The sequence below is a fragment of the Lygodium microphyllum genome, chromosome 25 (assembly GCF_053477565.2).
Source record: "Lygodium microphyllum isolate KBCC chromosome 25, Lygodium_microphyllum_v1.1.10, whole genome shotgun sequence".
Lineage (NCBI taxonomy): Eukaryota > Viridiplantae > Streptophyta > Polypodiopsida > Schizaeales > Lygodiaceae > Lygodium > Lygodium microphyllum.
The window spans coordinates 43,104,116-43,131,440 of NC_141159.1; the positions used below are offsets into that span (position 1 = coordinate 43,104,116).

General features: G+C 39.8%; 1 protein-coding gene across 2 annotated transcripts; it reads left to right on the forward strand.

The window, feature by feature from the left end:
- Positions 1-3,742: 3,742 nt before the first annotated feature.
- On the forward strand, positions 3,743-25,445 carry LOC148014141 (uncharacterized). 2 transcript variants are annotated; one of them, XM_087667343.1, is made up of 14 exons: positions 3,743-4,321; positions 5,090-5,264; positions 19,163-19,246; positions 19,361-19,602; positions 19,933-20,167; positions 21,092-21,171; positions 21,310-21,394; positions 21,506-21,637; positions 21,761-21,874; positions 23,620-23,667; positions 23,997-24,081; positions 24,190-24,243; positions 24,336-24,492; positions 24,728-25,444. In XM_087667343.1, the coding sequence occupies exons 1-14, from the start codon at positions 4,116-4,118 to the stop codon at positions 24,741-24,743; spliced, it is 1,713 nt and encodes a 570-aa protein (XP_087523469.1). In that variant the 5' UTR covers positions 3,743-4,115; the 3' UTR covers positions 24,744-25,444. The 2 variants fall into 2 exon arrangements, with proteins under 2 accessions (XP_087523469.1, XP_087523470.1); XM_087667344.1 differs by having other exon boundaries at positions 24,336-25,445.
- The last annotated feature ends 1,880 nt before the right edge of the window (positions 25,446-27,325 follow it).

A 27,325-nucleotide genomic window follows, 5' to 3' on the forward strand; every position in this document is an offset into this window, starting at 1 on the left:
GCTCATTGTTAAACAACTTGAAGATTTACAAATCCTCTTCTACTATGTGGGACACAACTTCAAAGTAAAAACAAGTCTATTTTCATTGTGGTATAATGAGGATAATTGTTGGCACTATAGGACAAGTTTACATGGTTTAGCTTATGAAAAAAGACAATGCAATTTGAGATAAAGTGCAAGTTTTGGAAATCATGATGAAGAAGAGGATTTGTTGATGACTTAGAGGATTGTCTCTCCACAATTAGCATGACAACTAAGTAGCAAATACTTATTCATCATGGAGGACCATAGTTTGTTTGTACTGTGGATCAACACCATTTCTTTTGGGTGAGTATAAAAGGTCTTGCTACAAACACAACCAATTTTAAGTGGTTGCCCACAAATGAAGTGCTCATATTATAACAATAATGATGATTGGTATTGCCATAAAATTGGTAGCACTCACAAAATGGTGCCCATATTGTTTTCCACCTAGATGAGATTCTAAAGTTGTGTCAACATGGAGGCTTTTATGGAATGTCACTACAATGCCATGCTCTCTCTTGTTTTGGGGTAGCCTCAAATTCCAAAACCTCTAGGTCTAGACTTTGAAAATTGGAGCTTTAGCGATCTTAAGTCCCAACACAAAAATCTTGACAAAAATTCACATAAGGAGCATGCATTATGGTATCCTAATTCCACAATAACAAACATGCAGATGTAGAATAGGCCATATGTGGTGGCTCCCTTCAATAACAAACATGTAGATGTAGACTAGGCCATATGTGGTGGCTCCCTTCAATATCTTATGCCTCTTCCTAGTATTGTAATAAATGCACACGTTTTGGTGCCTAAAGCACATCAATTGGAGGTCCAAATTCCAACACTATAAATTGGTTTGCATCTTAATAATTTGTTTAACGTTATGTTTGATCTCTTATTGGTGTTTCTTTGTGACTCTTCTTCGGTATGTTTTTATCACATTACATGCAAATTTATATACTTAAACCATGACAATTGCTTGCATTCAATACAACTTTTGTGAGGGTTTTTGCTTTTCTTTGTGACTCGTAGTGTGATAAACGAGCACAAACATGCATAAAGCATAGGACAAAAGTACATTCTGTTTTATACATACCCATTTTATGTGCCTTCTCATCTTCTAAGTGTTTCATATAAAATTTCTCTCAACATCGAGTTATTATGACTTTTTTCTCTCAACATTGAGTTATTATGACTTTTAAAATGTGGAAAGCCTCAAATAACTTATTTCTCCATCTTCTACTTGAGGTCATTTTGTGGAACTTCTATCTCCATCTTCTCTCTCATGTTTATCCATATGCTGAAAGCTTGCATAATGGGTCACAATGACCCAGTCCTAGAATGTAGTGATGGGTGTCTTGAACAAGCTATTGAAAGTCAATAACCAAAAGTTTGCATAATGGGTACCCCATAATGACCTAATTCTATGATAGCTTGGATAAACTAAAGTCAATAAATGGGCCCATGGAAACTGTTTAGAAGTGTCACATAGATTGCACATACTCACTTAGGCTTTTTAGTAAGCTCTAGTCCTTTTAGCAAGCTTCAACCTTCTAAGATTATCTTGCTTGTCTACTTTAAGCTTTTGCACGTGGTAACACCCATGTGAACTCCACAATGTTGCTTTAGAAATCAACAAGTTCAACCAACATTAAATTGCATAAGAATTGACATGCGAATATTATTGTAGGATCACATTTTTATCATAAGAAAGTATAAAAAACAAGCATATCTTCTAACCTTTATAAAAGTGGATTGGAGTTGTCATTTATGGAAGAAAAATCTTCACCAATTAATGGGGAAACATTGAACTCAAATGCTTAGAAGTTTATGATTGACGGTAACTTTCATGTGAAATAGTAAGCATACTATGCTCTATGTTGCACAATATGATTTTTGGTAGTATAATTGTTACACTTTTGGACCATCAAAGTGAACTTGGAACAATATCGGAACAATTAATACTCGAAGAAGCCATCTTTTAAAATATTATGGGATATCATGACTTTGATTAGAGGGAAAATCCATTTTCTCAAATTGGGTTACACTTTAAAATTAATGGCCTAACTCCCATCAACGGGCTAGCCGAATAAAATTTAAAAGCCAAAGTGGATGTGACTTTGCAAAAGACTAGGATGAGAAGTGCAAAGTTCATTTAAGGAAAAACATTTATGGTATCTAATGCTATGGCATTCATTGTCACTTTGGCGAAAAGTTTTGTTAAAAGAAGAAATGCCAAAACAATAGAGAATAGTCTTTGTTAGTAAAATGTGCAAAAATGATACTTTCAATAGGAAGTAAGTAAGAGACAATTGACTTAAAGTTAGCCATTTCCCATTTGGGAAACTCTTAAGTTATTCTTGTGTAGTTGTGTTGACATTGTTATCTTTTGTAAGCGAGCAACCCCATACCTAGATTACTATCATGGTGGATAGGGATCTTATGAATGAACTTATGTGTACTAATGGAGCTTTTTCAAGCGAGCCATAACTTATTACATTGTGGGAACTATATGAGTGACTCTTACTCCCATGAAGTAGTGTTGACATCATGAGCTTTTGTAGGGCAACTCCCACATGCTTACACGACTCTATTTAACACACTTAGCTTGTTATGGTGGGGGATAGGAACTATAGGCTTGCATACATTATCCAATGTAGTAGTGTTGACATCATGAGCTTTTGCAATAGGGCAGTTGCCCTATGCTTACACACCTCTATTACCTAATTGCATTGTACTAGTGTGTTGACACCATGAGCTTTGTAGAGGAACTGCCGCACGATTGCATGACTCTATATCTATTTGCATTATAGTAATGTCAAAACCACATGCTTCAAGAACGGAATGAACACACAACTACCCGAGCTTCTACAAGGGGCTTAACACACAATTAGCTTGTTGCATTGCATTGTAGTAACATCAACATCATGAGCTTCTAAAGGGGAACTAAGACATACTTAGCTTGTTGCAAGGGGGGCTAGGGATTACATGCATTGCTCTAATGTATTATAGTAAGCTTGATGGCCTTTTGCAAGGGAGAACCTTATACCAAGCTTGTTATCTTGTGGGATAAGGTCCTCAAATACTTGCGGTTGCCATCGGTTGCTACAATAGGCTAGGCATGTGGTAGCACCCGCATTGACTAGAAAACCATACAAAGGGGGATATGGATTGCATGTGTGTAGCATTGTTAGCATGATAGCCCTTTGTAGGGAAGAACATGATACCTAGCTTGTTGTAATGGGGGACATGGCCCTCAAACACTTGCAATTGCCACCCCTTAGCAATAGGCTAGGCATGTGATAGGGCCCATTGATAGAAGACAAATGATGTTGTGGATGCAACAAGTGAAGGAGGTAGGCTTACAATAGGAGTCAATGCTGCTTGTTATGTAAAGATTGCTCATCCCATTAGTATGACTTTGCAAATTATCTTGCCATTCTTCACCAAGCATGTTCCGTGATGACAACATGTTAGAAGTTTTTGTATTCATGTCCGATTGCGATATGTCCCTAGCAAAAGCACTGGTTGTTGTTAGGGAGTTCTTGGTGGTTAAGCGGGGGTTCATATGCGATAGAAGAAAAAATATGACAATGGCGAATTAGATCAACAAGTCACGCAAGTGTTACATGCACTCGAGTGTGCGTGGGACCAAGGGCGACAGCGCCATCAGGCCTTCACAAACTACGCCTTTACAGGAACAAATCTTGAAGACTTCTATGCCTTCTCTCTCTCTGTCTCTCTCTCTCTGCGTCTCCGTCCGTCTGTTTCTGTGTCTGTCTGTCTGCTTGCTGCTGCTCTCCTTGCATGGATTCGGTCCTTCTGCCTCTCGCCCCCTCCCTTACCACCCCCACACCCGAACATAAACCCTAATTTCCAGCTCCCATGGTGCCCTGAGCACCTCCGCCATGTCCATTTCTCCGGATATGGCTCCCCGATCCGCGCCGCTCCCTTCATTGCTCCATCCTCGCCTCCCCTCCGTCCACCTGCATCCCCCGCTCGATCAAGCCACAATTGATTCGTGCAGCTAGGAAAATTTTTTCAGACATCATATCCTCCTCTCTATTTTTGCTTGTATAGAAACGGGGGAAGCCATGGAAGGCACCAAGAGCTGGTTCCAGCGATTCACCAGGGGGAAGAAGAAGAGCTCGCATGGCTCCGAAAGCCCCAAAGATGGAGCCAAGGCCGCGCCCGAGGAGCTCCCTTCCAACATCACCAGACAGAAGGTCGCTGCCGCCAAGCAGTACATTGAGAATCACTACAAATCTCAAATGAAAATCCTGCAAGAGCGAAGGGAAAGGTACCCCTTGCCTCCATCGTCTTCCCTCATCTTGTACTTGAAATGATTAGAATTCGATGCGTCAACGGTTCCTCGATTTGCACGCCTAACCTCAATTGATTGCACTAGCGTGTTTAATGATCAGCCTGTCGGTTTTTTTGCTTTTATCGAGCTTAACCAGACATGGATCTTCGCTTCCTGGCCCTGTTCCTCAGCTGTCAAGATTGGCTGTGCTTGGCATGTTGTTGAAGCCGACTTGACAATGTAGTCGACACTTTGTTGCAATCGATGCATGAGGGCTATGAGCTTTTAGTACGGGAGGATTCAGAAGTTGCAAATTCACGATGATATTTTCTATTTGGCTCAAATCGAGCCTTGTGATATGGCCACGTTGACAGGATTGCTGAAAAGTCTCTGAAGCAACTGGCATTTTCCTAGCTTTAATCAGCTATTGCTACATTGCTGTCTATTACATAGCCAGACGGTGATTTCAAGGGTCCAACACATGAAACAAAGCAAGAAATTTGACCAGCTGGAGCCTGTTTCAGAAGTGCGATATCTTGTGTATATTATGCTATGCTTATCAGTTTGTGCCACAACTTCATGGTGAACGAAACTGTAGGGACTAATTGATTCGCTGATACCTGTTGTTTGGTTAGACTTCTCAATGCTGTGCATGAGTTTGCCCCTCATGAGCTGGTTTTCGAATGAAGACTGAGATGCCGCTGTAGTATGCTATTGAAGTGTATGATTTGTCAAAAGTTGTGACTTTGGTGTTATTGATGCCAGGCGGATTATACTCGAGCAAAAGCTTGCTGATGCCGATGTTACAGAGGAAGAACAAAACAACCTACGTAAGGACCTGGAGAGGAAAGAGACTGAATACATGCGGCTGCAGAGAAGGAAGATGGGTGTTGATGATTTTGATCTTTTAACTATCATTGGGAGGGGAGCATTTGGAGAGGTACAAACTTCTCCTTTCATTCTACCAATATGTCTTGTGATGTATCTTCTTTGTTTTGTTGCTAGTCATAAGAAGTGAGAAAGTTGACAGGTTCTTTTCAAAAAGCTACTAGGCTGTGGTCATTTTTTCACATCATGTGGCTTAAGATAGGAGATGATTGTCTTAGATCTTGGATATAGTGAAGACTAAAAGAGATGCAAAAGATTTGAGGGTGATAGGAGTGCCGTTGTCGATGAAGAATGCAAGCCGAGGACTAAGACTCTCTCTCTAGATGAAAGCTTGACGCAATGAGTGACCACCGTAGCCAATGGAAGTAGAGGGGCCTCGAACATACCACTCCAGAAAACTCAAGTCGAGAATGGGTGAGCCAAGGCTTTTACCCAATTGAAACACGGCAGTGAGGATCTATTGAAGGCATTGTAACTTGCCAAAGAGTAACAATAGGGACGATGGACCATAGGAGGGGTATGCAAGCAACAAGGGATGGTGGCTTGATGACGAAGAAAAGAGGCCAAGACATGAAGAAAACGCCTAAAGAAGATTGCAATCTCTAAAGGATCTTCTCATAATCTTAGGAATTCCTCTTTGAAACAGAAAGGGATATGGAATCCATAGCCGCATAACTAGTATCGTCCCTCTTTTAAAGAGATGAGGGTACGAGGGAACCACCACAGGAGATGGTGGGGGATGGATTAGAATCTATGGGATGGGTGGTGCCCCCTCTTCTACTGACGTGCCACATGAATGACTCTTGAAGAAGAATCCGTAATGAACATGGCCCATTCGGTGAACATAGTCGGAGTATTGAGCCTAATAAGGTGAGAATTGAGAGTTGATGGAAGCCTAAGTCCGAAAATCAAGTTTTTCGCTCGATGGTTAGCTAGGCAATAGTATTGAGGTTCCATCACCAGAATGAATCTCCTATAGTGATTGTATGCTGAGATGAATGGAGATCTTGGAGCCAATCTTCCGAAGGAGTCAAGTGACTCGATGCATCACTTCCAATGAGCCAATGCCTCTCATCAGACTAGAGAGTCGAAAAAGGCTTCTCCATCTCGTGGATTGAAGGAATGTTAACTCATGAGTAATAGTAGGTGTAGATAGAAAAGTAGAGGTAGAGGGAGAATTTGGCGATTTAACTCTATTCTTTGCTTTCAGATGAAGGTGGGGGGTATTTCTTCTAGCACTTCTCCTTGGGGTGTGAGGTCTTTTACAGTGTGGACACTTAGGATATCCTTGGCACTTTCCCTCCGAATCTATATTTGAATCTTAGAGTGTGGATGCTTGGGATATCCTTGGTGCTTTCCCTTCAAACGTGTATTATAGTTTGAAAATGACTCTGATTTATTGGACTTTTTTTTCCCTTTCTTCTGCTTGGCTTGTTCTTTTACGTGAAGATGATGTTGCAAAGGCATGGCTTTATGCTCTAGCTTTGGTAAAATCTGTCTCCTTGTGACACCCATCCTGCTCAAGCACTGCATGGACTAGCTTCTCCCACGTGATAGTGTCCCTTGTCTGAGAGGTGAGAAGATTGGTGTAGAACATATCATATTTTAGTGATAGAAGATGTGAGAGAAGTGTCATAGCAAGGTCCTTCAAACTTTAAAAAAAAAAAAAAACTTAAAAAGGGATGTAAGCTTATCCCAAATCTCCTTTGTCTTGTTGATGTGGTTGTTTATTGTAGGGAAATTTGTGAATGATAGAGAGTTGTTGAAGCTTCAACTTGAGGCATATATGGTGCTTGAATGTTTGGACTTGGTTAAGAGATGCCAATTGCTTTCAGACCTTTGTGGTAGCCTAGATTTGTCTTACATGGACGAGCACAAAATTTGTATAATTGGAAAAAAGAAAAGAGCAGGCTTTAGCATTCACTCGATCTTGTAAATCTGCCAAGTCTATGGTTGATTTGACACTGGAATCCATAGTCACGAAATCCCAAAGGTCAAAAGTGCGATGGTTTTGTGATTGCCAGTCTTCATTATATTGGTTAACACTTCGATGATCCTCATGGTCTTGATCCATACGATCTTGCCTCTCATTTGCCATAGATTGTAGTTGTCATGGCCATGTAAATTTTAATGCTTTGATTAGTATTTGATTAAGTTGTTAATCACATGTGATGTGCTAGTTAGTTATTGCACAATGATGGGCCAAGGATCCTTAGATGTCAAGGGTGTTAAAGGCAAAAGTTAAATAATGTAATATTGGTCAGGTTTGAGTTTTGGCCTAGGCATTTATTTGACAATAAGTGTCAGTGGTGACACTAGGAACTATGCATTAATTAATTAATTAATGCGAGTTCAAGGTCAGTTAATATAGAGGACCACTTGGCAATCAAAATGGCCTAGCCAATTTCATTGTGGATGGGTATGCTTAGTTTGTTAGGTAGGGACAAGCATTGAAATTAATTTTCAGAATTCAGAATAGTTAATTTGGAGAATTAATTTAAATGGATGAAAATTGTTGAGAAATCAAATGATGTATGCCTAGAAGAGTCTTTGTATAAGAGAGATGACAAAAGTTGTATGCGCCAGAATGCTCTAGGAAGAGATGTCCAAAATCCCATAAGCACAGAGAGGAAAAGTGGTACTATCCAGAAGCTATATAAGCATGTACTTGACACTCATTTCAATAGAATGGTACTTTCATTTTGTGTCACTCAAGATTGTGTTTATGAGTCCAAGCTAATCTATCTTGGAACCTAATTCACTTGAGTTACAATCTCTCACTTTGAAAATGTATCGTGTGTTTAACTTGCTTCCACCATAGCCAACTAGCTCTAGATCCATGTTTCTTAACATGCTATCAGAGCCATGGCTAAGCTAGTTAGCTAGTGTGTGTCCTTTCTCAATCTCATTCTTTATCATCTCCTCTATTCCTCAAAGCCATCTACCATTGCATACGAGGTAAAGGAGCCTTTATTGTCCAAGGAATGAAGCACTACAAGGCAGTTGCTATTCTAAAATAGCATAAGAATCCTATCTAGTTTTTCCAAACTCCTGGCCTTGCTTGAAGTTGCCTTGCTTCGAAGCCATCACTGAGGCTGATCTGCAGACATTATAATGGGCTTGCTGGTTCAAAGAAGCAGGGGGAACAATAGAGAAGAGAAAGAGATAGAGCCAGAGCAGGTTTATCCATATAGTCCCATGAATGGATTTCCATCACTATGGATTACTACAAGCTACTCGGAGTCTCCAGGATTGCTTCTACAGAGGACCTTAAAGCGGCATTCCGCAAGCTCGCCCTGTAGGTCCACCTGGATTGCCTCTCGCAGGCCTCCCCAATCGGACCAGCAGTGCGCTCTGCTATACGCCACTCTCAAGACATCTCTAAGACCTACCAGGTCTTGAAGAATGATAAGAAGCATGTCGTTCAATCTTAGCTAGTCACGAACTGTGGAGCCTACTGAAGCCTGAAAGGGAAGCTCTCATCACAATCGACATCAACAGATCGAAAGATGCCATCAGATCTATCACAAGCCACAGAGAAGCGACGCCTGCAATTCGTCATTTGTTCTTAATGTTATCCTAAGGTTCACAAAATCAAAAAGGCCTATTTCACACCTATTCACACCCTCTTTCACACCTATTCACACCCTCTCTATCGAACCTATTTTCACACTCAACTATTTTGGACTGAAATTTATTTGCATTGAAAAAGGCCTATTGCTCTAGCCATAATCTTGATCTCAAAAGTGAGTTTATGCTTCAGTGATTAAAATCCTTATAAATCTCTAGTTTATTGTAAAAGGATAGACATTGCCCGAGAGTTCTCGTAGTAAGACCTCCTACTAAGATGACTGAAGTGGAACATATAGCAAAATTTAATGGTGAAGGCTTCCATGCCTGGAAGGAGAAGACCATGTACCATCTTATGTGGAAAGAATTATGAGACTTGTTTGAAGATGATGCAGATAACAAGAAGGAAGATGATGAAGATGGGTTCGTTGAAGAAGACCAGTTCAAAACCAAAGAATGGAAGAAGATGAATAACAAGGCACTAGGTATCATTGCCTGGGGACTAAGTGATGATGTGCTACATCATATATCTGGCATTAGAAATGCTAGAACCGCTTGGGAGGAACTTGACAGAATGTTTGGTACCCAAGCAAAAAACTCAAAGGGTAAAACTACTCATGCAGTTTTATAAACTAGATATCAAAGAAAGTGCTTCTATGACCATGCACATTAACAAGTTCAAGAGCCTAAAAACCTAGCTTGCAACTCTTAAGAAGAATATTGATGAAGATGAAGCAATAGCCGTACTACTTGCAAGTGTAAATAAGGATCCATATGAAAACCTTGTGTCCACTCTAAGTAATGTTCCAAGTCTCTCACTCAAAGATATTGAGTACTCATTGCTTGATGGAGAAAGCAAATTTAAAAGCAAAGATGTAAAAGAGACCAGCTCAAGGGAAAACCTCTTATACACTAGAGGAGCTACTAGATCCAAGGGAAGAGGTTGAGGATTCAACACCGACAATAGGAGTCAGATGACATGCCATTATTGTGGTAAAACTGGCCATATTGTTAGTGAATGCTTCCACAAGAAAATAGCACAGTAGATGTAGAATAACCACCACCAAAGTCAATTCATAAATGAAGAAGAAGAAAAAGATACTTCCGCTACCATCAACAACTATGACAAACTGTTTTAAGGAATTTGTTCCCATAGTGGATATTGTAAAAACCTTACAAAAAATGTAAAGTTTCAAGCCTTAACTTGACTAGGTTGCTAGAGAGCTAGTTTCCCTAGCTATGTCATCATGAAGGGGGGGCAAAAGCCAGCAAGGGTAGAGACTTATCATTTGAGGGGGGGTGTTGAGAAATCAAATGATGTATGCCTAGAAGAGGCTTTGTATAAGAGAGATGACAAAAGTTGTATGCTCCAGAATGCTCTAGGAAGAGATGTCCGAAATCCCATAAGCAGAGAGAGGAAAAGTGGTACTATCCAAAAGCTATATAAACATGTACTTGACACTCATTTCAATAGAATGGTACTTTTATTTTGTGTCACTCAAGATTGTGTTAATGAGTCCAAGCTAATCTATCTTGGAACCTAATTCACTTGAGTTACAATCCCTCACTCTGAAAATGTATCGTGTGTTTAACTTGCGTCCACCATAGCCAACTAGCTCTAGATCCGTGTTTCTCAACAAAAATTTCATTTAGAAGGTTGCCAAGTGGCCAAACAAGCGGCCACTTGTCAAAACTTTCCCATCCAAGTGAAGGAAAGGCTATTAGAGGCTGGTGGAGGGTCATTCAAGCCATTCAATGGATTGTGGAGGTTGAGAGAGAAGGAAAGAGTGCTGTCCAAGCAGGTACCAGTAGGTTTTGGCCATTTCCAGTCAGCTAGGAAGGCTCCTACTGCAGGCAACACCTGCAACAGGGAGAGCAGCAGCTGTAGGTTCCATCTAGGGCTGGGTAACATCCATCTAAGGCCTCCAGTCTGCTGGGCAACATCATTTAATGCTGTTTCACAGCAGATAGCAGTTGGTACTGACATTTTCTCGTGATAGAAATCCAAAATTTCTCTCAGCTCTCTCTCTCTTCTCTCTATGAGCAAACCCTCAGCTTTTCTCAACTATTTCAGCAGATATCAGCCATAGAAGGTTGACAATAGAGCATTTGCTGCTGTAAACCCTAATTTATAGCAGAATTTAGGCTTTAGTTGCCACCTTGGGTCCCATGCCAAGAAATTGAAGACTTAGTACTTGAAATCAGTAACTGGAATTCAAGGAATTCTTTGAGATTTCAAGAAATTGGCCATCCCAAGTGAATTTTGGGCTCATTTTGACCAGCCAAGGGTCAATTAGAGAGGCCGATTTCTTGTTAGATCAAGGGCCAAATCAGATTGAAGGCTTGTTGGCCATTTTTGACAGCAAGAAGTATTAGAAATTGAAGGAGATTGGAGGCTAATTTTAGTGTACCTCATCCAATATTAATAGAAGCTAAAGAAATATCGCTGGCAGCACTAGTTTTGGGGCCAATTGGGAGTCTACCCTCCAAGATTAAGTGGTAAAGTGTGTATTTCTCGATTTGTGTATTTTATGCTTGTTGTAATTAGTGCTTAATCAGGTTATTTACCATCCTTGTTGAGAAGAAAGGCTGGTTTCAATAGCCAAGGTTGGAGGGCTCAACGGGAACAGAGTCTGAGCTGCAAATGCAGGTGGCAAAGTGGCTGTTCACAGTAAATGCAGCCTGTGATAGGCTGCAGACTGCACAGATGGCCCAAGAAATACAGTGCTCTACATGAAATGCAGCAGCCAGCACTGAAAGTAATGACATCAGCTCAGAAAACTGTCGCCCAGCAAGAAGAAAAGGCCACCTAGCTGGTGTAGCAGCTGCCCAGGTTTGAAATGCGGCAGATGAGAGGGAGCCTGAATGAAAACACAAGCTTTGGGACATTTGTGCATGCAAAATGCAACCAGGGAGAGGGCATAAACAGGCCACTCTGGTCAAATCGGATGAAAATATGCCATCTACAGCTGTTGTAGATGACGCTCGACTGTTGTTGTAGACTTGGACAACAACGCTTTGAAGACTCTGGCTCCCACCAAGGTGAATGATACCGTGTGAATGTGCAGTAGAAAAGAATGTGAACACAAAGTGGGAGAGAGAATAGAGAGATAGAAGGAACATAGAGAGAAAACAATACGATTGAGACTCGATGATAGAAGAGATCGATCTCTATCAAGCTCCAATCCATAGCTCTAGGCTTGAGTTTGGATGCTAGGTGAAGGTAGGAGGTGAAGACAATGATGATGGAGGCTGGCCGGAAAGATGATCTAATGGATGGATGGAGTGAGAGAGCACATTGCCTATAAATAGGCAAATTGAGCATTTTGTGCCAAAAACGAAATGCATTGGTACCACCTTTACTTGAAGTGTGTAAAACACAGAATGATGAAATAATCACAATGTCAAAGCTCCTAATGTCCTCATTTGACTTAGGCTCATAGGCATGAGATAATTGTACGCGACACATATGACTGCTAACAAACCACATGCATGCACAAGTTGCGTCCCAACTTAAGTATCCAAAGAGCACATGATTGCTAACAAACCACACGTGCACAACTTAATGTCCAAAGAGCACTTAGTTTAAAATTCACATCCTTGTGAGAGACATGGGCTGCAGGTTCCAAGGTATGCAGCAACAGCTCTAGTTGTGCTGCATCCACCAGGTGCCCAGAGGTAAGAAGTGGAACAACACTCGGTGAAGATGGAGGGTGACTTGGGCAATGATTTGAAAGTGAGTATGTGTGTGACATTAATGTGACATTAAAAGTGATATTTAATGTCACATTAAGGTCATAAGTGTGGAATGTGACATTAAAAGGGATATTTAATGTTACAATAAGGTAAATTTAGGGGAACATGCACGAGCATGACCGTCTGGGCTCTTGGGCGCCCGAACGGGGTTAAGGGGAGCCTAGAAAGTAAGGGAGTCCAAGAATAGTAGGACTCCAGCAAGTTGACGGCTGGCAAAAAGATAAGCTTGAGGGCCAGCACTTATCTAGGCGTGGCTGGGAGGATGAACTGTCTCGTGCTTCCATCAGTTTCAAGAAATCTGTCCCCGTAATCTAACATTGGTATCAGAGCCGGTAGCCGTAAGGATTCCGGAAGGTCTCAACAGAAGAACAGTGATGAATGTGAAGAACGGAAGCCAGTCGTGAAGAAGAACGGAAGCCAGAAGCGTCCCGTCCCGTTGCGTCTTCACGACACTTAGTTCTAGATGGTCACGCGATTTGACGTGGCACTTCTGCCCTGCCCCGTCATGTAAGAAAACGGGCCATCACTTCTGTCCGGTCCGTCGCGTGAGAAAACGGGCCGTGAAGAGAAATAAAAAGGGAGAAGCCACGTTACGTCACATAAAGGTGACCCGTCACGTTACGGGCAGAAACATAAAAAAAAAACGTAAGGACCAGGGTCGCGAAGACTAATCAGACCAGGCGGGGAGTCGCCAGCATTCGCGAGGACCAACCAGATTAGATGTGAAGCTGCCAGCAGCCGCGAGAACTAGATCAGAAGTGGAGCTGCCAGTATCAGATTGCTGTTCACGGATAGGACTGCTCCTGAGACGGATAGGACTGCGACTGCTGTGAGACAGGCAGAAAATTTCATACACAACTGAAGCTACAGCCTTCATACATAACTAAAGCCACAGCCTGCCATTAAAAATTAGGGAAGTATTTTATCTTGTATGCAAATTTCTTATTTTTGCTTTCCAATTCCAGTGTATTAATGGCAGAAAAAGGGAAAGAAAGGGTAATGGAAAGTTCTAGTTCCGGGGATCAACCTATGGCAGATCCCCATGAACCAGACATACAAGAAGAACAATGGGAAGAATTTTTTGCCACGAGAGAGCAATTTGATGATCTTTCTGCTCGTGTGCAAACTCAGGGGGTTCAAATGGAGTTTTTAACTCAAACACTTACTGAAATAAAATCTCAACTAACTTTATTGTTGGAAAGAGATAAAAATAAGATAGAAACCTCGGATGTCCCATCTTCATCGAAAGATTTAGATGTGACTGTGCGAGATCTTAAGGAACCCCAAACCTACCATAAATTGAGGGATAATCCAGTTTTAAAGGATATGAAACCACCTCAATTTTATGGGGAGGAAAAAGATAGGAATAAAGATACAATCTTTAATTTCCTCCAAAAATGGGAAGATTTACATAAATTAAAAAATACCCCACCACATCTCCAAGCACTGGAGGCCAGTTTAACTTTGGGGCCCAAAGCATATAAGTGGTGGCGAACTTTAAAGGAGGCGAATAAAATACCTGAAACTTGGGCTCAATTTGAATCTGTCTTTTTAAAAGAATTTCTTCCTGAAAATGAAATGGAAAGAAATTGGGAAGATTGGGATTATGTCAGACAAAAGGGACGGCCCCTACTGACATATTTGGAGGAATATCGTGAGATAATCCTCAAACTGGAAGGAATTGATGAATTCCAAAAAACAAGAGGATTCATTAGGGGACTGGATAAAGCCTGTAAAAAGGAAGTAAAACGGAGTTTACCTAAGACGCTTGAAGAGGCAATTAAATTTGCATTAATTTATGAAGATAGTACGCGTCCAGGTACACTCACCAGTCTCACTGATATGGAGCCCAAGTCTAAGGAATTAGAAACCTCAAAATTTGTGGGCAAATTTAAAAGAAAAATGCCATTTTTCAAGGGTAAAAAACAACCTTTTGAAAAGAAACCATATATGAGGCCAAAGCTAAGTCCTGATGACTTTGATAAGGCCAAAAAAGAAAAATTGTGTTTTAATTGCCTATCCCCTAACCATGCTGCTTGGAATTGCCCTCAAAAGAAAAAGGGGGAAGACAAAGGAAAGGACAAGGGCAAGGGAAAAGAAAAACAAATCCATGTAGTGCAGACCTTAGAATTAAAGGGCCATGAAAAGTATAAATCTTTAGAGGTCTTGCACAAGGATATACAACATAAGTGTTGTATGTCAACTTCTTTGTGGCAACCTACTTTTGGGCCACATGATTTACTTAGAGTACATGGATTGATAGCTAGAAAACAGGTTAGAGTCATGATTGATGACTCTGCCACACATAATTTTATAAATTATGCACTTGTCAAAAAATTGAAACTTCCCCAACAAAACAGTGAGCATCAATACGTTGTGCGTATGATGCAAGGCCAAGACAATAAAATATGGGATACAATAGTATCCAATTTGGAAATCGAGATTCAAGGATATAAAGATAAGCTTGATTTCCAAATAATGAATATGGAAAGAGCTGATATTGCTCTAGGGAGGGAGTGGCTATGGGGATTGGAACCATCCTTAAAACGTAGCTATCACCATAATACACTGGAATTTGAAAGGGATGGTAAGACTTTTGTCATTCAAGGTGAACATGAAGTATCTGATAATCCTTTGCTGTGTTCTACTGAAGTTCAGAAGCTGATAAAGAAGGAAGTTTGTGAGGTATATATGTTATGGTCTCTTCCTGTACAGAATACTTTTACTTTCTGTAATATAAAGCAACAATTTTCTTATGTTTGCAAATTGAATGTAAATAATGAATTGAACAGTTTGTTAGATGATTTTAAAGATGTGTTTTCTTCTGATTTACCTAGTGGCCTTCCACCAGATAGGGGTGAAATAAATCACCCAATTGATATAAATAAGGATACACACCCAATTTCAAAACCACCGTATAGGTTAAGTGAAACACAGCATCAAGAAGTTGAGAGACAAATTAAGGATTACCTGGATAAAGGATTTATTCAACCCAGTAATTCACCTTGGGCTTCAACAATTTTATTGGTAAAGAAAAAAGATGGTTCTATGCGACTTTGTGTTGACTATAGAGCACTTAATAAAATAACGGTGAAGAATAAATTTCCTATGCCCAGAATGGAAGATCTTTTTGATCAATTGCAAGGGGCAAAATTCTTCACAAAGATAGACTTAAGATCAGGTTATCACCAAATAAGAATTAAGGCACAAGATATTTCCAAAACGGCATTTCGTACTAGATACGGGCATTATGATTTTTTGGTGATGCCTTTTGGTCTCACTAATGCACCAGCTACCTTTATGAAGCTGATGAATAGTGTTTTACGGCCCTATCTAGGACATTTTGTAGTAGTCTTTTTAGATGATATCTTGATCTTTAGTAAATCAAGAGAAGAACATTTGGAACACTTACAATTAGTATTCCAACTGTTAAGAACACATTCCCTTTATGCGAAGAAAACTAAATGTGAATTCTTTGCAGAAGAGGTCAGATATTTAGGGCATATAATCTCGAAAGAGGGAATCAACATGGATCCAGAAAAAGTAAGGGCAATTATTGAATGGCCACCTCCACGGAACTTGGAAGAGCTGCAGATCTTCCTAGGTTTATCTGGATTTTATCGTAGATTCATTCGAGATTATGCCAAAATAGCTGTTCCAATGACAGATCAACTTAAAGGGAAAGGGAAAAGTTTTAATTGGGGAACAGACCAAAATGAAAGTTTTCAAAAACTTAAGGTAGCTATTGCTACAGCTCCAGTATTATTAATAGTGGATCCCAATAAACCATTTGTGGTTGAAGCTGATGCCAGTGATAAGGCAATATGCGCGGTCTTATTACAAGAAGGTCGACCAGTTGCTTTTGAAAGCAAGAAATTAGATCGTGCAAAACAAAATTATTCTGTTTATGAGAGGGAGCTGTATGCAATAGTACATGCAATGAAGAAATGGAGGCACTATTTGTATGGTGCCAAACTTTTGATTTTATCGAATCCTGAAAGCATTAAGTGGCTTAATGATCAACCAGATTTACATGGGCGTAAAGCCAGATGGGCTGAACTCCTCCAAGAGTTCGACTATGAAATAAGATATAGAAGAGGAAAGTATAATATAGTAGCTGATGCACTCAACAGAATGCCCATCATTAATGAATTGAGTTTTACTCAGTTCACTTCCAGTTTGCTTGAATCTTTAAAAGGGAAATGCCAGGTTGATCCGGCATATTCCAACATATGGGAAGCAATAAAAAATGGGGATCCAAATGAAAATGCTTCTACTAAGGAAGGAATATTTGAGGATGTTCAACTAGGAAATGGAGCGTCAGGGGTTGCTCAAACTGGATTCAAGTGGAAGAATTTTACCATTGATAATGGTTATTTACTCTACAAGTGTAGGGTATGTGTCCCGAAAGATATAGAAATAAGGCGCCAGATACTCTTTGAGTGTCATGATACCCCTAGTGCGGGACATCCAGGAGTTAATAAGACTTATAGTCTTATTAAAAGGCAGTTCTATTGGCCTGGAATGAATAAGGACGTCCTTGACTATGTGGTCAAATGTAATAAATGCCAGGTTAATAAAACTGAAAAATTAAAAATGGGAGGACTTCTCCATCCATTAGAAATTCCTTCGGGAAAATGGGAGAGTATCTCCATGGATTTTATTGTTGCTCTACCTAGAACACAGAGGGGGCACGACTCTGTGTGGGTAATTGTGGATAGGTTAACCAAAATGACTAGGTTTATTCCAACTTCAACTGATGTTAAAACACTAGAATTGGCTAGATTGTTCGTAGAGAACATATACCGATTGTATGGCCTTCCGGCAAATATAGTTTCTGATCGGGATAGAAAATTTGATAGCCATTTTTGGCGTGCGGTATTTAGGAAATTGGATACTAAACTTAGCATGAGTACGGCGGATCATCCGCAAACAGATGGGCAAACTGAAAGGATTAACCAAATTCTTGAAGATATGCTTAGGGCATATGTAAGCAAAAGGCAAACTAATTGGGAAGAGTATTTACCGATAGCAGAGTTTGCATATAACAGTGCCAAACACTCTTCCACTGGATATAGTCCATTTATGTTGATGTATGGGTTTCAGCCCAGAGCTCCTTTTGCAGTAGGACTGCATAAGGAAAAGGTTCAGGCAGCTAAAGACTTTTTGGAGGATATGAATAGTATGTTAAAATTTGCTCAAGAAAATATTAAAAAGGCTCAAAGTCGAGCTAGAGCATATGCAGATCCTCACCGAAGAGACATCTCCTTTGAAGAAGGAGAATTGGTCTATCTTAAGGTGCCTGAACAAACTAAAACTATGAAAAAGGGACATTGTCCAAAGCTTTCACCAAGGTATTGTGGTCCTTTCATAATACTTAAAAGGGTGGGAGAATTGGCTTATAAGCTCCAACTACCTGCTGGTAGTAAAATACATCCAGTTTTTCATGTAAGCAAACTAAGGAAGAAGCTGGGTGATTTGGATAATCTAATCTTAAATGATGATATTGAGGAGTTATTCTATGACCAATCTAATCCACATGAACCAGAAAAAATATTAAATGTTCGTAATAGACGAACGAGGAATACTATTTATCAAGAATGTTTGGTTAAGTGGAAAGATTGTTCAGAGGAAAGCTCAACATGGGAGCGAGTAAGTACTTTAAAGAAAAGGTTTCCCGATTTACAGTTAGACCTTCCAAATATCGTTTTCGAGGACGAAACCGATTCTTAAGGGGAAGGAAATGTGACATTAATGTGACATTAAAAGTGATATTTAATGTCACATTAAGGTCATAAGTGTGGAATGTGACATTAAAAGGGATATTTAATGTTACAATAAGGTAAATTTAGGGGAACATGCACGAGCATGACCGTCTGGGCTCTTGGGCGCCCGAACGGGGTTAAGGGGAGCCTAGAAAGTAAGGGAGTCCAAGAATAGTAGGACTCCAGCAAGTTGACGGCTGGCAAAAAGATAAGCTTGAGGGCCAGCACTTATCTAGGCGTGGCTGGGAGGATGAACTGTCTCGTGCTTCCATCAGTTTCAAGAAATCTGTCCCCGTAATCTAACAATGTGAGATGCCACAACATGTGCTTTTATGGTGATTTTTGGGCATTGGTCCTATTGGGCAAAATGAAAGCCATTATAAATAAAACTTTTTTTGGGCTTACCTATGCAGTGAAAATTAAGTGTAAATTAATGGCAATTATTTGTCTTAATGATGACAAATTGTAGACGAGTTATTACAAGTAAGTGGTGCGCCTGCTCGATATGACAATGCAGTGCACACAGAAATTGTGCTAAAGAGTGAGAAGCGTGGGAACCAATTGGGAATTGTATGTTAGTCTAGATTTGGCACACATTATCTTGTATGTCATTTCACAGACAACTTGTGTGTTATTGAACTTCAGATAAGATCCCTAAACTTGTTCGGTTTCATCGGCTTTCTAGCATGCTAAATCAATTAATAACTCAGGAAGGATGAAAGCTTTTCTTTGTTCAGGTCAATGCTAATTGTTTATTCTATCTAAGATTTTTAGCTGCTAGTTTGATTTACTTATTTTGCTTTAGGAGAGTCCAGAGATTCCAAACTTTTTTTTGAGGGCTTCCATTTTGTTCTGGCAGGTGAGGTTATGCCGAGAGAAAGCAACTGGTCATGTATATGCAATGAAGAAACTAAAGAAGTCTGAAATGCTGAGAAGGGGGCAGGTATTTGACAATTTTTAGTTTTCGAGAGGGCCTCCATACAGTGATGAAGGCTCATATTTCTTAAGTCTTCTTAATGATGTTTGTTTGTCTATTAATATGACTGATCTTCAACAGGTAGAGCATGTCAAAGCAGAAAGGAATCTTCTTGCTGAGGTGGACAGTAACTGCATTGTCAAGCTGTACTGCTCATTCCAAGATGACGAATATCTGTATCTGATTATGGAGTATCTTCCAGGAGGAGACATGATGACACTACTGATGCGAAAAGACATACTAACAGAAGATGAAGCTCGATTTTATGTTGGGCAGGCCGTTTTGGCTATAGAATCTATACACAAGCACAATTATATTCACAGGTCAAAGTCTACTACTGAGCCATAATGACCTGAAGGCTATGAAGGATGATTAATTATGACTGATTGTAATATGATTTTGCAAACGATGGTTTTCATTACAACTTACAACTTTCCTGTTTGATTTAGCATTATATGCTTTTAGAATAGATATAAAAAGTGTGGAACTTTAATTGATTGGACTGGGCTAGTTGTGCTACCCTTGTATGTGGATGTGTTATGTATGTGTTTTATATCTTATAAACTAATCTTGTCTGTTTTAGAGGCGAATAATATGGAACATAGTACGTTTTTCCCTATTCCGCTGTGAGCTGAGGAGTTTGACTTGTGCAGGGATATTAAGCCGGATAACCTGTTACTAGATAAAAATGGGCATATGAAGCTTTCCGACTTTGGGCTCTGCAAGCCTCTCGACTGCAGCAAATTGCCTACTTTGCAAGAAAATGATCCTGTGGTGGATGATAGACTAAGAGAAACAGGAACTGCAGATGGAACAAGGCATTCCCCTGCTCCAAGACGTACACAGCAGGAACAACTACTACATTGGCAAAGAAATAGGCGGATGCTGGTAAAGTTCGATGTGTTGTTATGACCTTGCATGTTCTTGTTCTAACTAGTGCTTTGTTTTTTTTCCAAATAATGTGGATTTATGCTTTAGTTTCCTATAAATCTGCAAGAGAAGGTATCAAAAAGCAATACATACTCTGGATATTTATTTCTTCTGATTCAGGTTTTGGACTTTTTGAGAAGGTACAGCTGTCAGGATGTATTTATTTGCCATTGTTACATGTGATGCGGCCAGTTAGGTTTTGACTTTTTGAGAAGGCACAGTTGTCAAGATATATGTCTTTGTCATTGTAACTTGTGATGCGGCCAGTTACCAAAGAAGAGGCTTCTAGACCTGCTGCAAGGTGGCTATATGTCATTGATCAGTCGTTTCTGTGTTAGAAAAGATTTTCTGCAAAAGAAAGAAACTGAGGCTTCTAATTGTTTGCCTTTCCAAGACTCTGCAAACAAGTGACTTATATTGCTGCAATTGCAGAATTGCTGTTGTCAGTTCTAGAGGCTACTTGCAAAAGTACAAAACTCAGGGTTTTACTCTGCTAGCTTATTAAGAAGTGGCATGAAAAGTTAGCATGATTTGGGCTTTAAAAGGGCTTTATAGCACCTCATATTTGAGCTTACGATAGTTGCACTGCTTATTGATTCTTATTTGGGGTTTCAGCAGCATTTGAACTCCCTTATTGTTACCACATCTTTAAACTAAAGGCTGAGGATCTATTCACTTGTTTTCTCCGGAAGCATGAGCTGTAGAAAATGGAGTACTCTGCTTTTGCATGATTCAGGGTTTCTGCTGTCTTAACTACTAGTGACTTAAGCTCTCGATCTACTAATAGTTTGAACATTGAGGGAGGATGATTTTGGGTCTTACCTAGTATTGAGCATGTATAACAAATTTGTTCTTCTTTTCCCCGGGGTGGGGGAATGCCAGGCATACTCGACTGTTGGCACACCAGATTATATAGCTCCTGAAGTGTTACTGAAGAAGGGATATGGTATGGAATGTGACTGGTAAGCCTTGATTGTCACTTTAGTATGGTTTAGTAGTTGGTTTCTCTTGTAGATGAAATGCTAAGGCGTATGTTTGACATGGTTAACATTTCCAAAAAATGTGGTATTTTAATGATTCAGTATCCTGTATGGTTCTAGGTGGTCACTCGGTGCCATCATGTATGAAATGCTGATTGGCTATCCACCCTTCTATTCAGATGAACCAATGGCAACCTGCAGAAAGGTAAAGGTTCAATGTTGGTTTGTAAGCAGTTTTTGTCCTGATGACACAAGTGAATTTCATTTTGGAGTGTATGGGAGTTCCTATCTTAATGCCATGATATTTTTCAAGCAGATAGTGAATTGGAGGAGCCACTTAAAGTTTCCAGATGAAGTCAAATTGTCTGCAGAAGCCAAAGATTTGATTAGCAGGCTGCTGTGTGATGTTGATCACAGGTTGGGCACAAAAGGTGCATTTGAAATTAAGGTAATTTTGCTTGCAGGCTATCTGAGTGTGTTGATGTTGATTTGTTCTGCAATCAGTGTTAAGCCTATGTTGAGTCCATTAAGTAACTCCAGTATCATTATTGTTATATTTGGGTTTTCATAGGCACATCCCTGGTTCAATGGTGTTCCTTGGGAAAAGCTTTATGAAATAGAGGCAGCCTTTAAGCCGGAGGTGACCAATGAATTGGACACTCAAAACTTTGAGAAGTTTGAAGAGGTAATACTCTGCGTGCACACATTAGAATTTTCTCTGAAGATAAGGTTTAGAACCTGTATTTAAGTACTTGTGTGAAATATCCACTGTCCATTGTTTTATGTGATATTGGGAATTGAAACATCTGTAGTTACTAGAAGTATGGATTGAGTTGCAATGTGAACCAGGATGTTTGCAGCTGAAGGGTGTTTGGTCTGTTGAGTTGGTGTGGCATGGGTAGTTTTGTAATGACTGTTGCAGTTGTATGCTGATAGTTTCATGTTAGATTTTCTGTTTTTGCAGTTTCTGCAGCTGTGTAGGTGTGATGAGATGTGTGATTCAGTCTACTGCATGAATCAGGTTACTAGAACTGTCGTGGATGCTTCAGCATCAGCTTAGACTGCATTGTGGCTAGAGCTGCATGTGTGCTTGCAGTTTATCTTTATGGCTGCTTTGTGTGTTTTCGTGCAGTTGTGTTTTTGGCTGAAAGCTGCATGTTTGGGCAGTCTGGAAGCCTCACTAGGTGTTTGGCTTAACCTCAGTTCTGCTTGCACTTCAGTGCAATTCTGTACCAGGAGTCCTGGACTTAATGCTGTAGTTTATAACATTAAAGCCTGTTCATGTTTGTGCTATCTTTATGGCTGCTTTTTTTTGTTCTCGTGCAGTTGTGTTTTTGGCTGAAGGCTGCATGTTTGGGCAGTTTGGAAGCCTCGCTGGGTGTTTGACTTAACATCAGTTCTTCTTGCATTTCAGTGCAATTCTGTACCTGGAGTCCTGGACTTGATACTTTTGTTAATAACATTATAGCCTGTTTGTGATATCAAACACTGGCCCAGTACTTACTGCTACCTGTCCCTTCTGCCACTGACATCTCTACTCCTACTAGCACCACCACTAGTGTTAATGATATCATTGGCATTAGTACTGGCCTAATACCAGTACTCTTACCATTATCACCAAGTGTTATTGAGATGTCAGTGGCATTAGTACTGGTCTAATACTTATTACCACTGCCACTGGCATCACTGCACTACCACCTAATCTATATCTACCGCCAACACCTCTCATTTCAGCTGAAGTGTTGGAGTTGGTTAAGCTGGTTCTGTATGGAGGTTGTCTGGAGTCCAATCCTTGTGCAAATCTGGATCTGGAGTCCTCAATTCCAGGCTTTATAATTAGAATCTGGTCTTTACTTACCACTGCTTTGATCAATATCAGTGGCATTAGCACATGGCCTAAACACTGGCATGGCCACACTACTGGTCTTTACTTCCACACTACTGGCACTGGCCTAAACACTGGCATTAGCACTGGCCTTTTTGCTACCTGCCTGTCACTGCTACAGATATTACTCCTCAGCAAGAGGGTTGCTACCTCTACACCAACTTCTCTTTAATGATCATCGTGCTAATGACTAGGAAGCAAAACAAATATCTAGCAATTCTTTTCGACCTAGAATAAGTTGACAGGGTTTTCATTTTTCTCTTCTAAGCCTTAACATAGTGACAATCATATTGCACAGTAGTGCAACAGTCAGGTAGGCTATTCAGTCAGGTTCCATGTCCCCTTTTAATCCGATGCTATTATTGTCTGGCTGAGCAACCTTGTTGATGGAAACAGTTTTGAAGCCTTCATTTTCAATCTACAAGGTAGTCCAATGTGTCAATGATTTTCTGTTTTTTTTGCCTTTATCTAGTTTATAACTACATCGGATCTATTTTTGTCAGTTTCAATGTTCTAGTCTTAAAACTTTTAACCTTGAATTGCAGGCTGGACCTCAGGCACAGACAACCTCCAAGTCTGGGCCCTGGAGAAAGGTAATCTAGGCAATTTCTAAAAATATTCAATCACGAAAGTACGAAAGGCACAAGTAGACATTGAGATTAGTCTTCAGAGTCCAGTTTTTCTATCTAGGGGAATGCCTTTGTGTAAAGCATTTGACTCTACCAAAGCACCCACGAATGGTGCTTTGTAATTGCCTTTTTAAACTCTCAAATAAGTCCAAACATCTTCAATATTTCTTGATATAGTTAGATTTAAAATGGCATTAACTAGTTTCATGAAACAAGCTTTACTGTATGTAATTAAATTTTTGGGTGCTTCTGTGGTAGTTCTGCCTGAGTTATCGTATTTATTTTGGGTTCAGATGCTTCCATCTAAAGACGTGAACTTTGTGGGCTATACATACAAAAATTTTGAAATTGTTCAGGATGGTCAAGTTCCTGGTGTTGGTAAGCAGTCGTGCCATTTGGTTGTATGTTGATTGTCATGTAGGGTTTATGCATCTGAGTTTTGGTTATTGAGCCAGAAACTATCTTCACTTTTGAGTACTTCTGCAGCTGAACTGCGAAAAAAAGGAAAACCAAAGAGGCCCTCTATAAAGACTTTGTTTGGTAATTGTTTTATGTCAGATTTTTGCTGGAGTAGTTGCCGAAGTGCTCAACTACAGAAGCTGTTTGAACTAATTAATCGTAAATAATTGCAGATACTACTCCGGGTGCAACTCAGCCAGTTCAAGGCAGCTTCTTGAATCTGCTACCAACTCAATATGAGGTCTCAGAAAGTCCAGAACCATCTCCTCCAGGCAGTATTTCATCCCCTTCTCGCCTATGTCTTTTTCAGCAGCAGACAGTACATCCCAGGTGATGGGTAGTTTTCATCTCCCTGTTTGGAGATCTTTGGCCTTCATGTCCATATTTGTACTTGAGTATGCTTCTGGGTAATCCATGTGGAAACCCTCATAGCATACTCTGTGCCATAAATTTGTTGATATTGCCACGTTTGGTTGAATTCCCTAATTATTTTTGAGGCTATTCAGTGATGTGGTAATAATTGAGAATTTATAAAATTCTTGCCATTGATTTTGTCAAGTCTCAGGACTGCTGGTCTATGACATACAACCCTCCCTTCTGTTGTGTGCATGCACGTGTGCACACACCGACTACGAACAAGCTTGCACACATACGAAGTCCTTTAGGATTTGCTTTTAGTCTCAAAACAATATATTCTGACTACACTTAGGTGTTGGCAATGATGTGGTGTGACTCAGACACACACACCCCCCCAACCAAATCTCATGTTTGTATATGGCAGCTCTGCAGTTTTCACGGCTGTGTTTCAATATTTTATACCCTTCCCCAATGAACCTTGAGAAGTGAAACTCTTCAAAGGTGGTGTATAAATCTTCATTTAGACATTTTCTTGTGCAGCCCTCTCAACTTTGTAATTCATACTTGAATTGTACTTTTCTATTCATGTCAAAGAAGGATACAAATCCTGATTATATCCATGCTTGATTTAAGTACTGGACAGCAGCATTTGAAAGATGGAAACCAAGGTGTCAGGTTTTGTTAGACACCAACAAAACTGGGGGTCTGTGATCTGGCATTATGAGCTCTGCACTTTTTCTGATGCATTTTGTTGTCAGGTACTGGCAGTTCATTGTTTCTTGCCACATTTTCTCATGCTGTTGCTCCTCAGACTTGCTTTGCTTTCCTCTTTAAGTGTTGGTAGCTTGAGTATCTGATTATGTAGCAGTGGCCAGAGTCTATTTGAACTCACAGATGCCACAATCTATTTTAACTGACAAGTGTATTCAAAGAAGTAAATGCAAAGTTCACATGCCTTTTGGGTAGTAACCAGGCGAAGTTCTAGAAGGAGGCTATGCTTTGCTCTTTTACATCAAGAACTGAGGTCTGGAGAATCATAATGTTACCGATAGCTCAGCATCACTGCATCTATCATATCTTTCAACAATAGGAAAGCTAAAATGGTAATTTAGTTATAGATGGTGAGAATAGCCTTGAAGTATTGGATTTGAAGTCTCACATTTATATCAATTCTGCAATTCCCATTTGCTTTTTTGGCATGGGTTTCGTTTGTAAGACTCATGGATGGTTTTTGTTGGCATGCCGTGGTGGTGTTACTCTTTTGGTCTTATTCTTTTATATGCAAATTTCTGCAGACACAATTTTCAAAGAAAGTGCATGAAGCATGGTTCAAACTTGAAGAATTAGTATTTATCTTAAAAATTGCTAATTAGGGAAATGTTTATTGCAGAATGTGTTTAGTTCATTTGTGTTGTTTTTCTTTAGAGGAGTTAAGAGTTAGGTGCAGCAGGAAAAAGAACAAGATGATTTATTGAGTGGTGACTATTGAATGCAGTTGAGGTGATGCTTTTGGCTCAACTTTATTATTAGTTTATATTGCGTGAGAGTGATGGACATGCTTGGAAGCGTCGACAATAAATTTGAAATTGGATGCCTCAGTCTTGTAATGCTTGTGTGAGAATGTCACTTGTATCTTGTGAAATAGGATGTGAGAATTTTTATCTATAGTTTGCAGGGTCTATATATGTGCGTGTTGACTTTGCTAGCTTGTCATGATTCTAGATACTTCTTTTATGCACCTTGTAGCATGATGCAAAATTTTGGAGAGGATGTGGGGGTAGTTAAGATATTCTTTGGCTCTTTTTATGGGAGTAGCAAGCTTAGAGAGGACAATTTAGTGGAATACTCAGCAAGAAGGGTTCTAACATGGCAAGTGACCCTCTTGGTGCCATGATTTTGGGAGTCTGATCTTTATATTGTTAAGGATTGCCAAAGTCTTGTTTGGAGATTGAGGATAATAATCTTCCTTCATTTTTGTTTGGAATGTGATAGTAATCTTTCAATGCCCATTTAAATGCCCTTGTTGATGGCTCACTAGTTGATTCAAGGAGAGCTTCCTTGAATCAATGTTTTTGGTTGTTTTGCACTCACGCTTGGTAGGTGTGTCAAGATTGCCTTGCTATCATTTTATCATACAATTGCACAAACTCCTATATTGTCTTTATGTATAATCCGGTTTAGATCCTTCAAGAGATGAGAATTCATCCAGATATTTTGTGTGGCGGTTGCTTGGCTCACTCACACGATGAATTAGAACATTTAAGAGTTATATAGGATAGAAATTACACTGAAGCCAAATTAGAAAATCGAGGGTTTAGGTGGATGATACTATGACATCACCAAACGAGGGAATAACCAAGCAATCTTTGAGTTTGGAGATGCATCAAAATGAAGTTATAAGTGGGGATAGTAGAAGGGTCTATGTTGCACATCATGGTCATTGGGCCATTTGGTCATACTACAAAATGTATCAACTAGAGGCTCACAAAGCAATGTGATATGTGGGGGTTAATGGTAGTAAGACAGCCTATATTGCTCCATATGGTCATTGTGCCATTTGGTTGTCCATGAAAGCCATTGGAATCCTTAGTTCAGAGAGCATATAATAATTTCAACAAGTTGTATGAAAGCTTTAGGTATGGGTGAAAAGCAAATAAAGATAATGGGTAGACATGACAGTTGAATGTTATAAATGGGAGGACGTGATGGATGATTGTTGGGAATAAAGGGCCATCGTGCCTTTTATGTGCACGGGTGTGAACACACCCTTAGCACATTGTACTTTCATATATATATATATATATAT

Bases quoted from the DNA above. Each gene is read 5' to 3' on its own strand.
- LOC148014141 (XM_087667343.1), top strand. From the start codon at position 4,116: ATGGAAGGCACCAAGAGCTGGTTCCAGCGATTCACCAGGGGGAAGAAG. The intron at 21,395-21,505 runs GTAAAGGTTCAA...TTTTTCAAGCAG, and splicing joins CAATGGCAACCTGCAGAAAG to ATAGTGAATTGGAGGAGCCA. The intron at 24,244-24,335 runs GTAATTGTTTTA...AAATAATTGCAG, and splicing joins CTCTATAAAGACTTTGTTTG to ATACTACTCCGGGTGCAACT.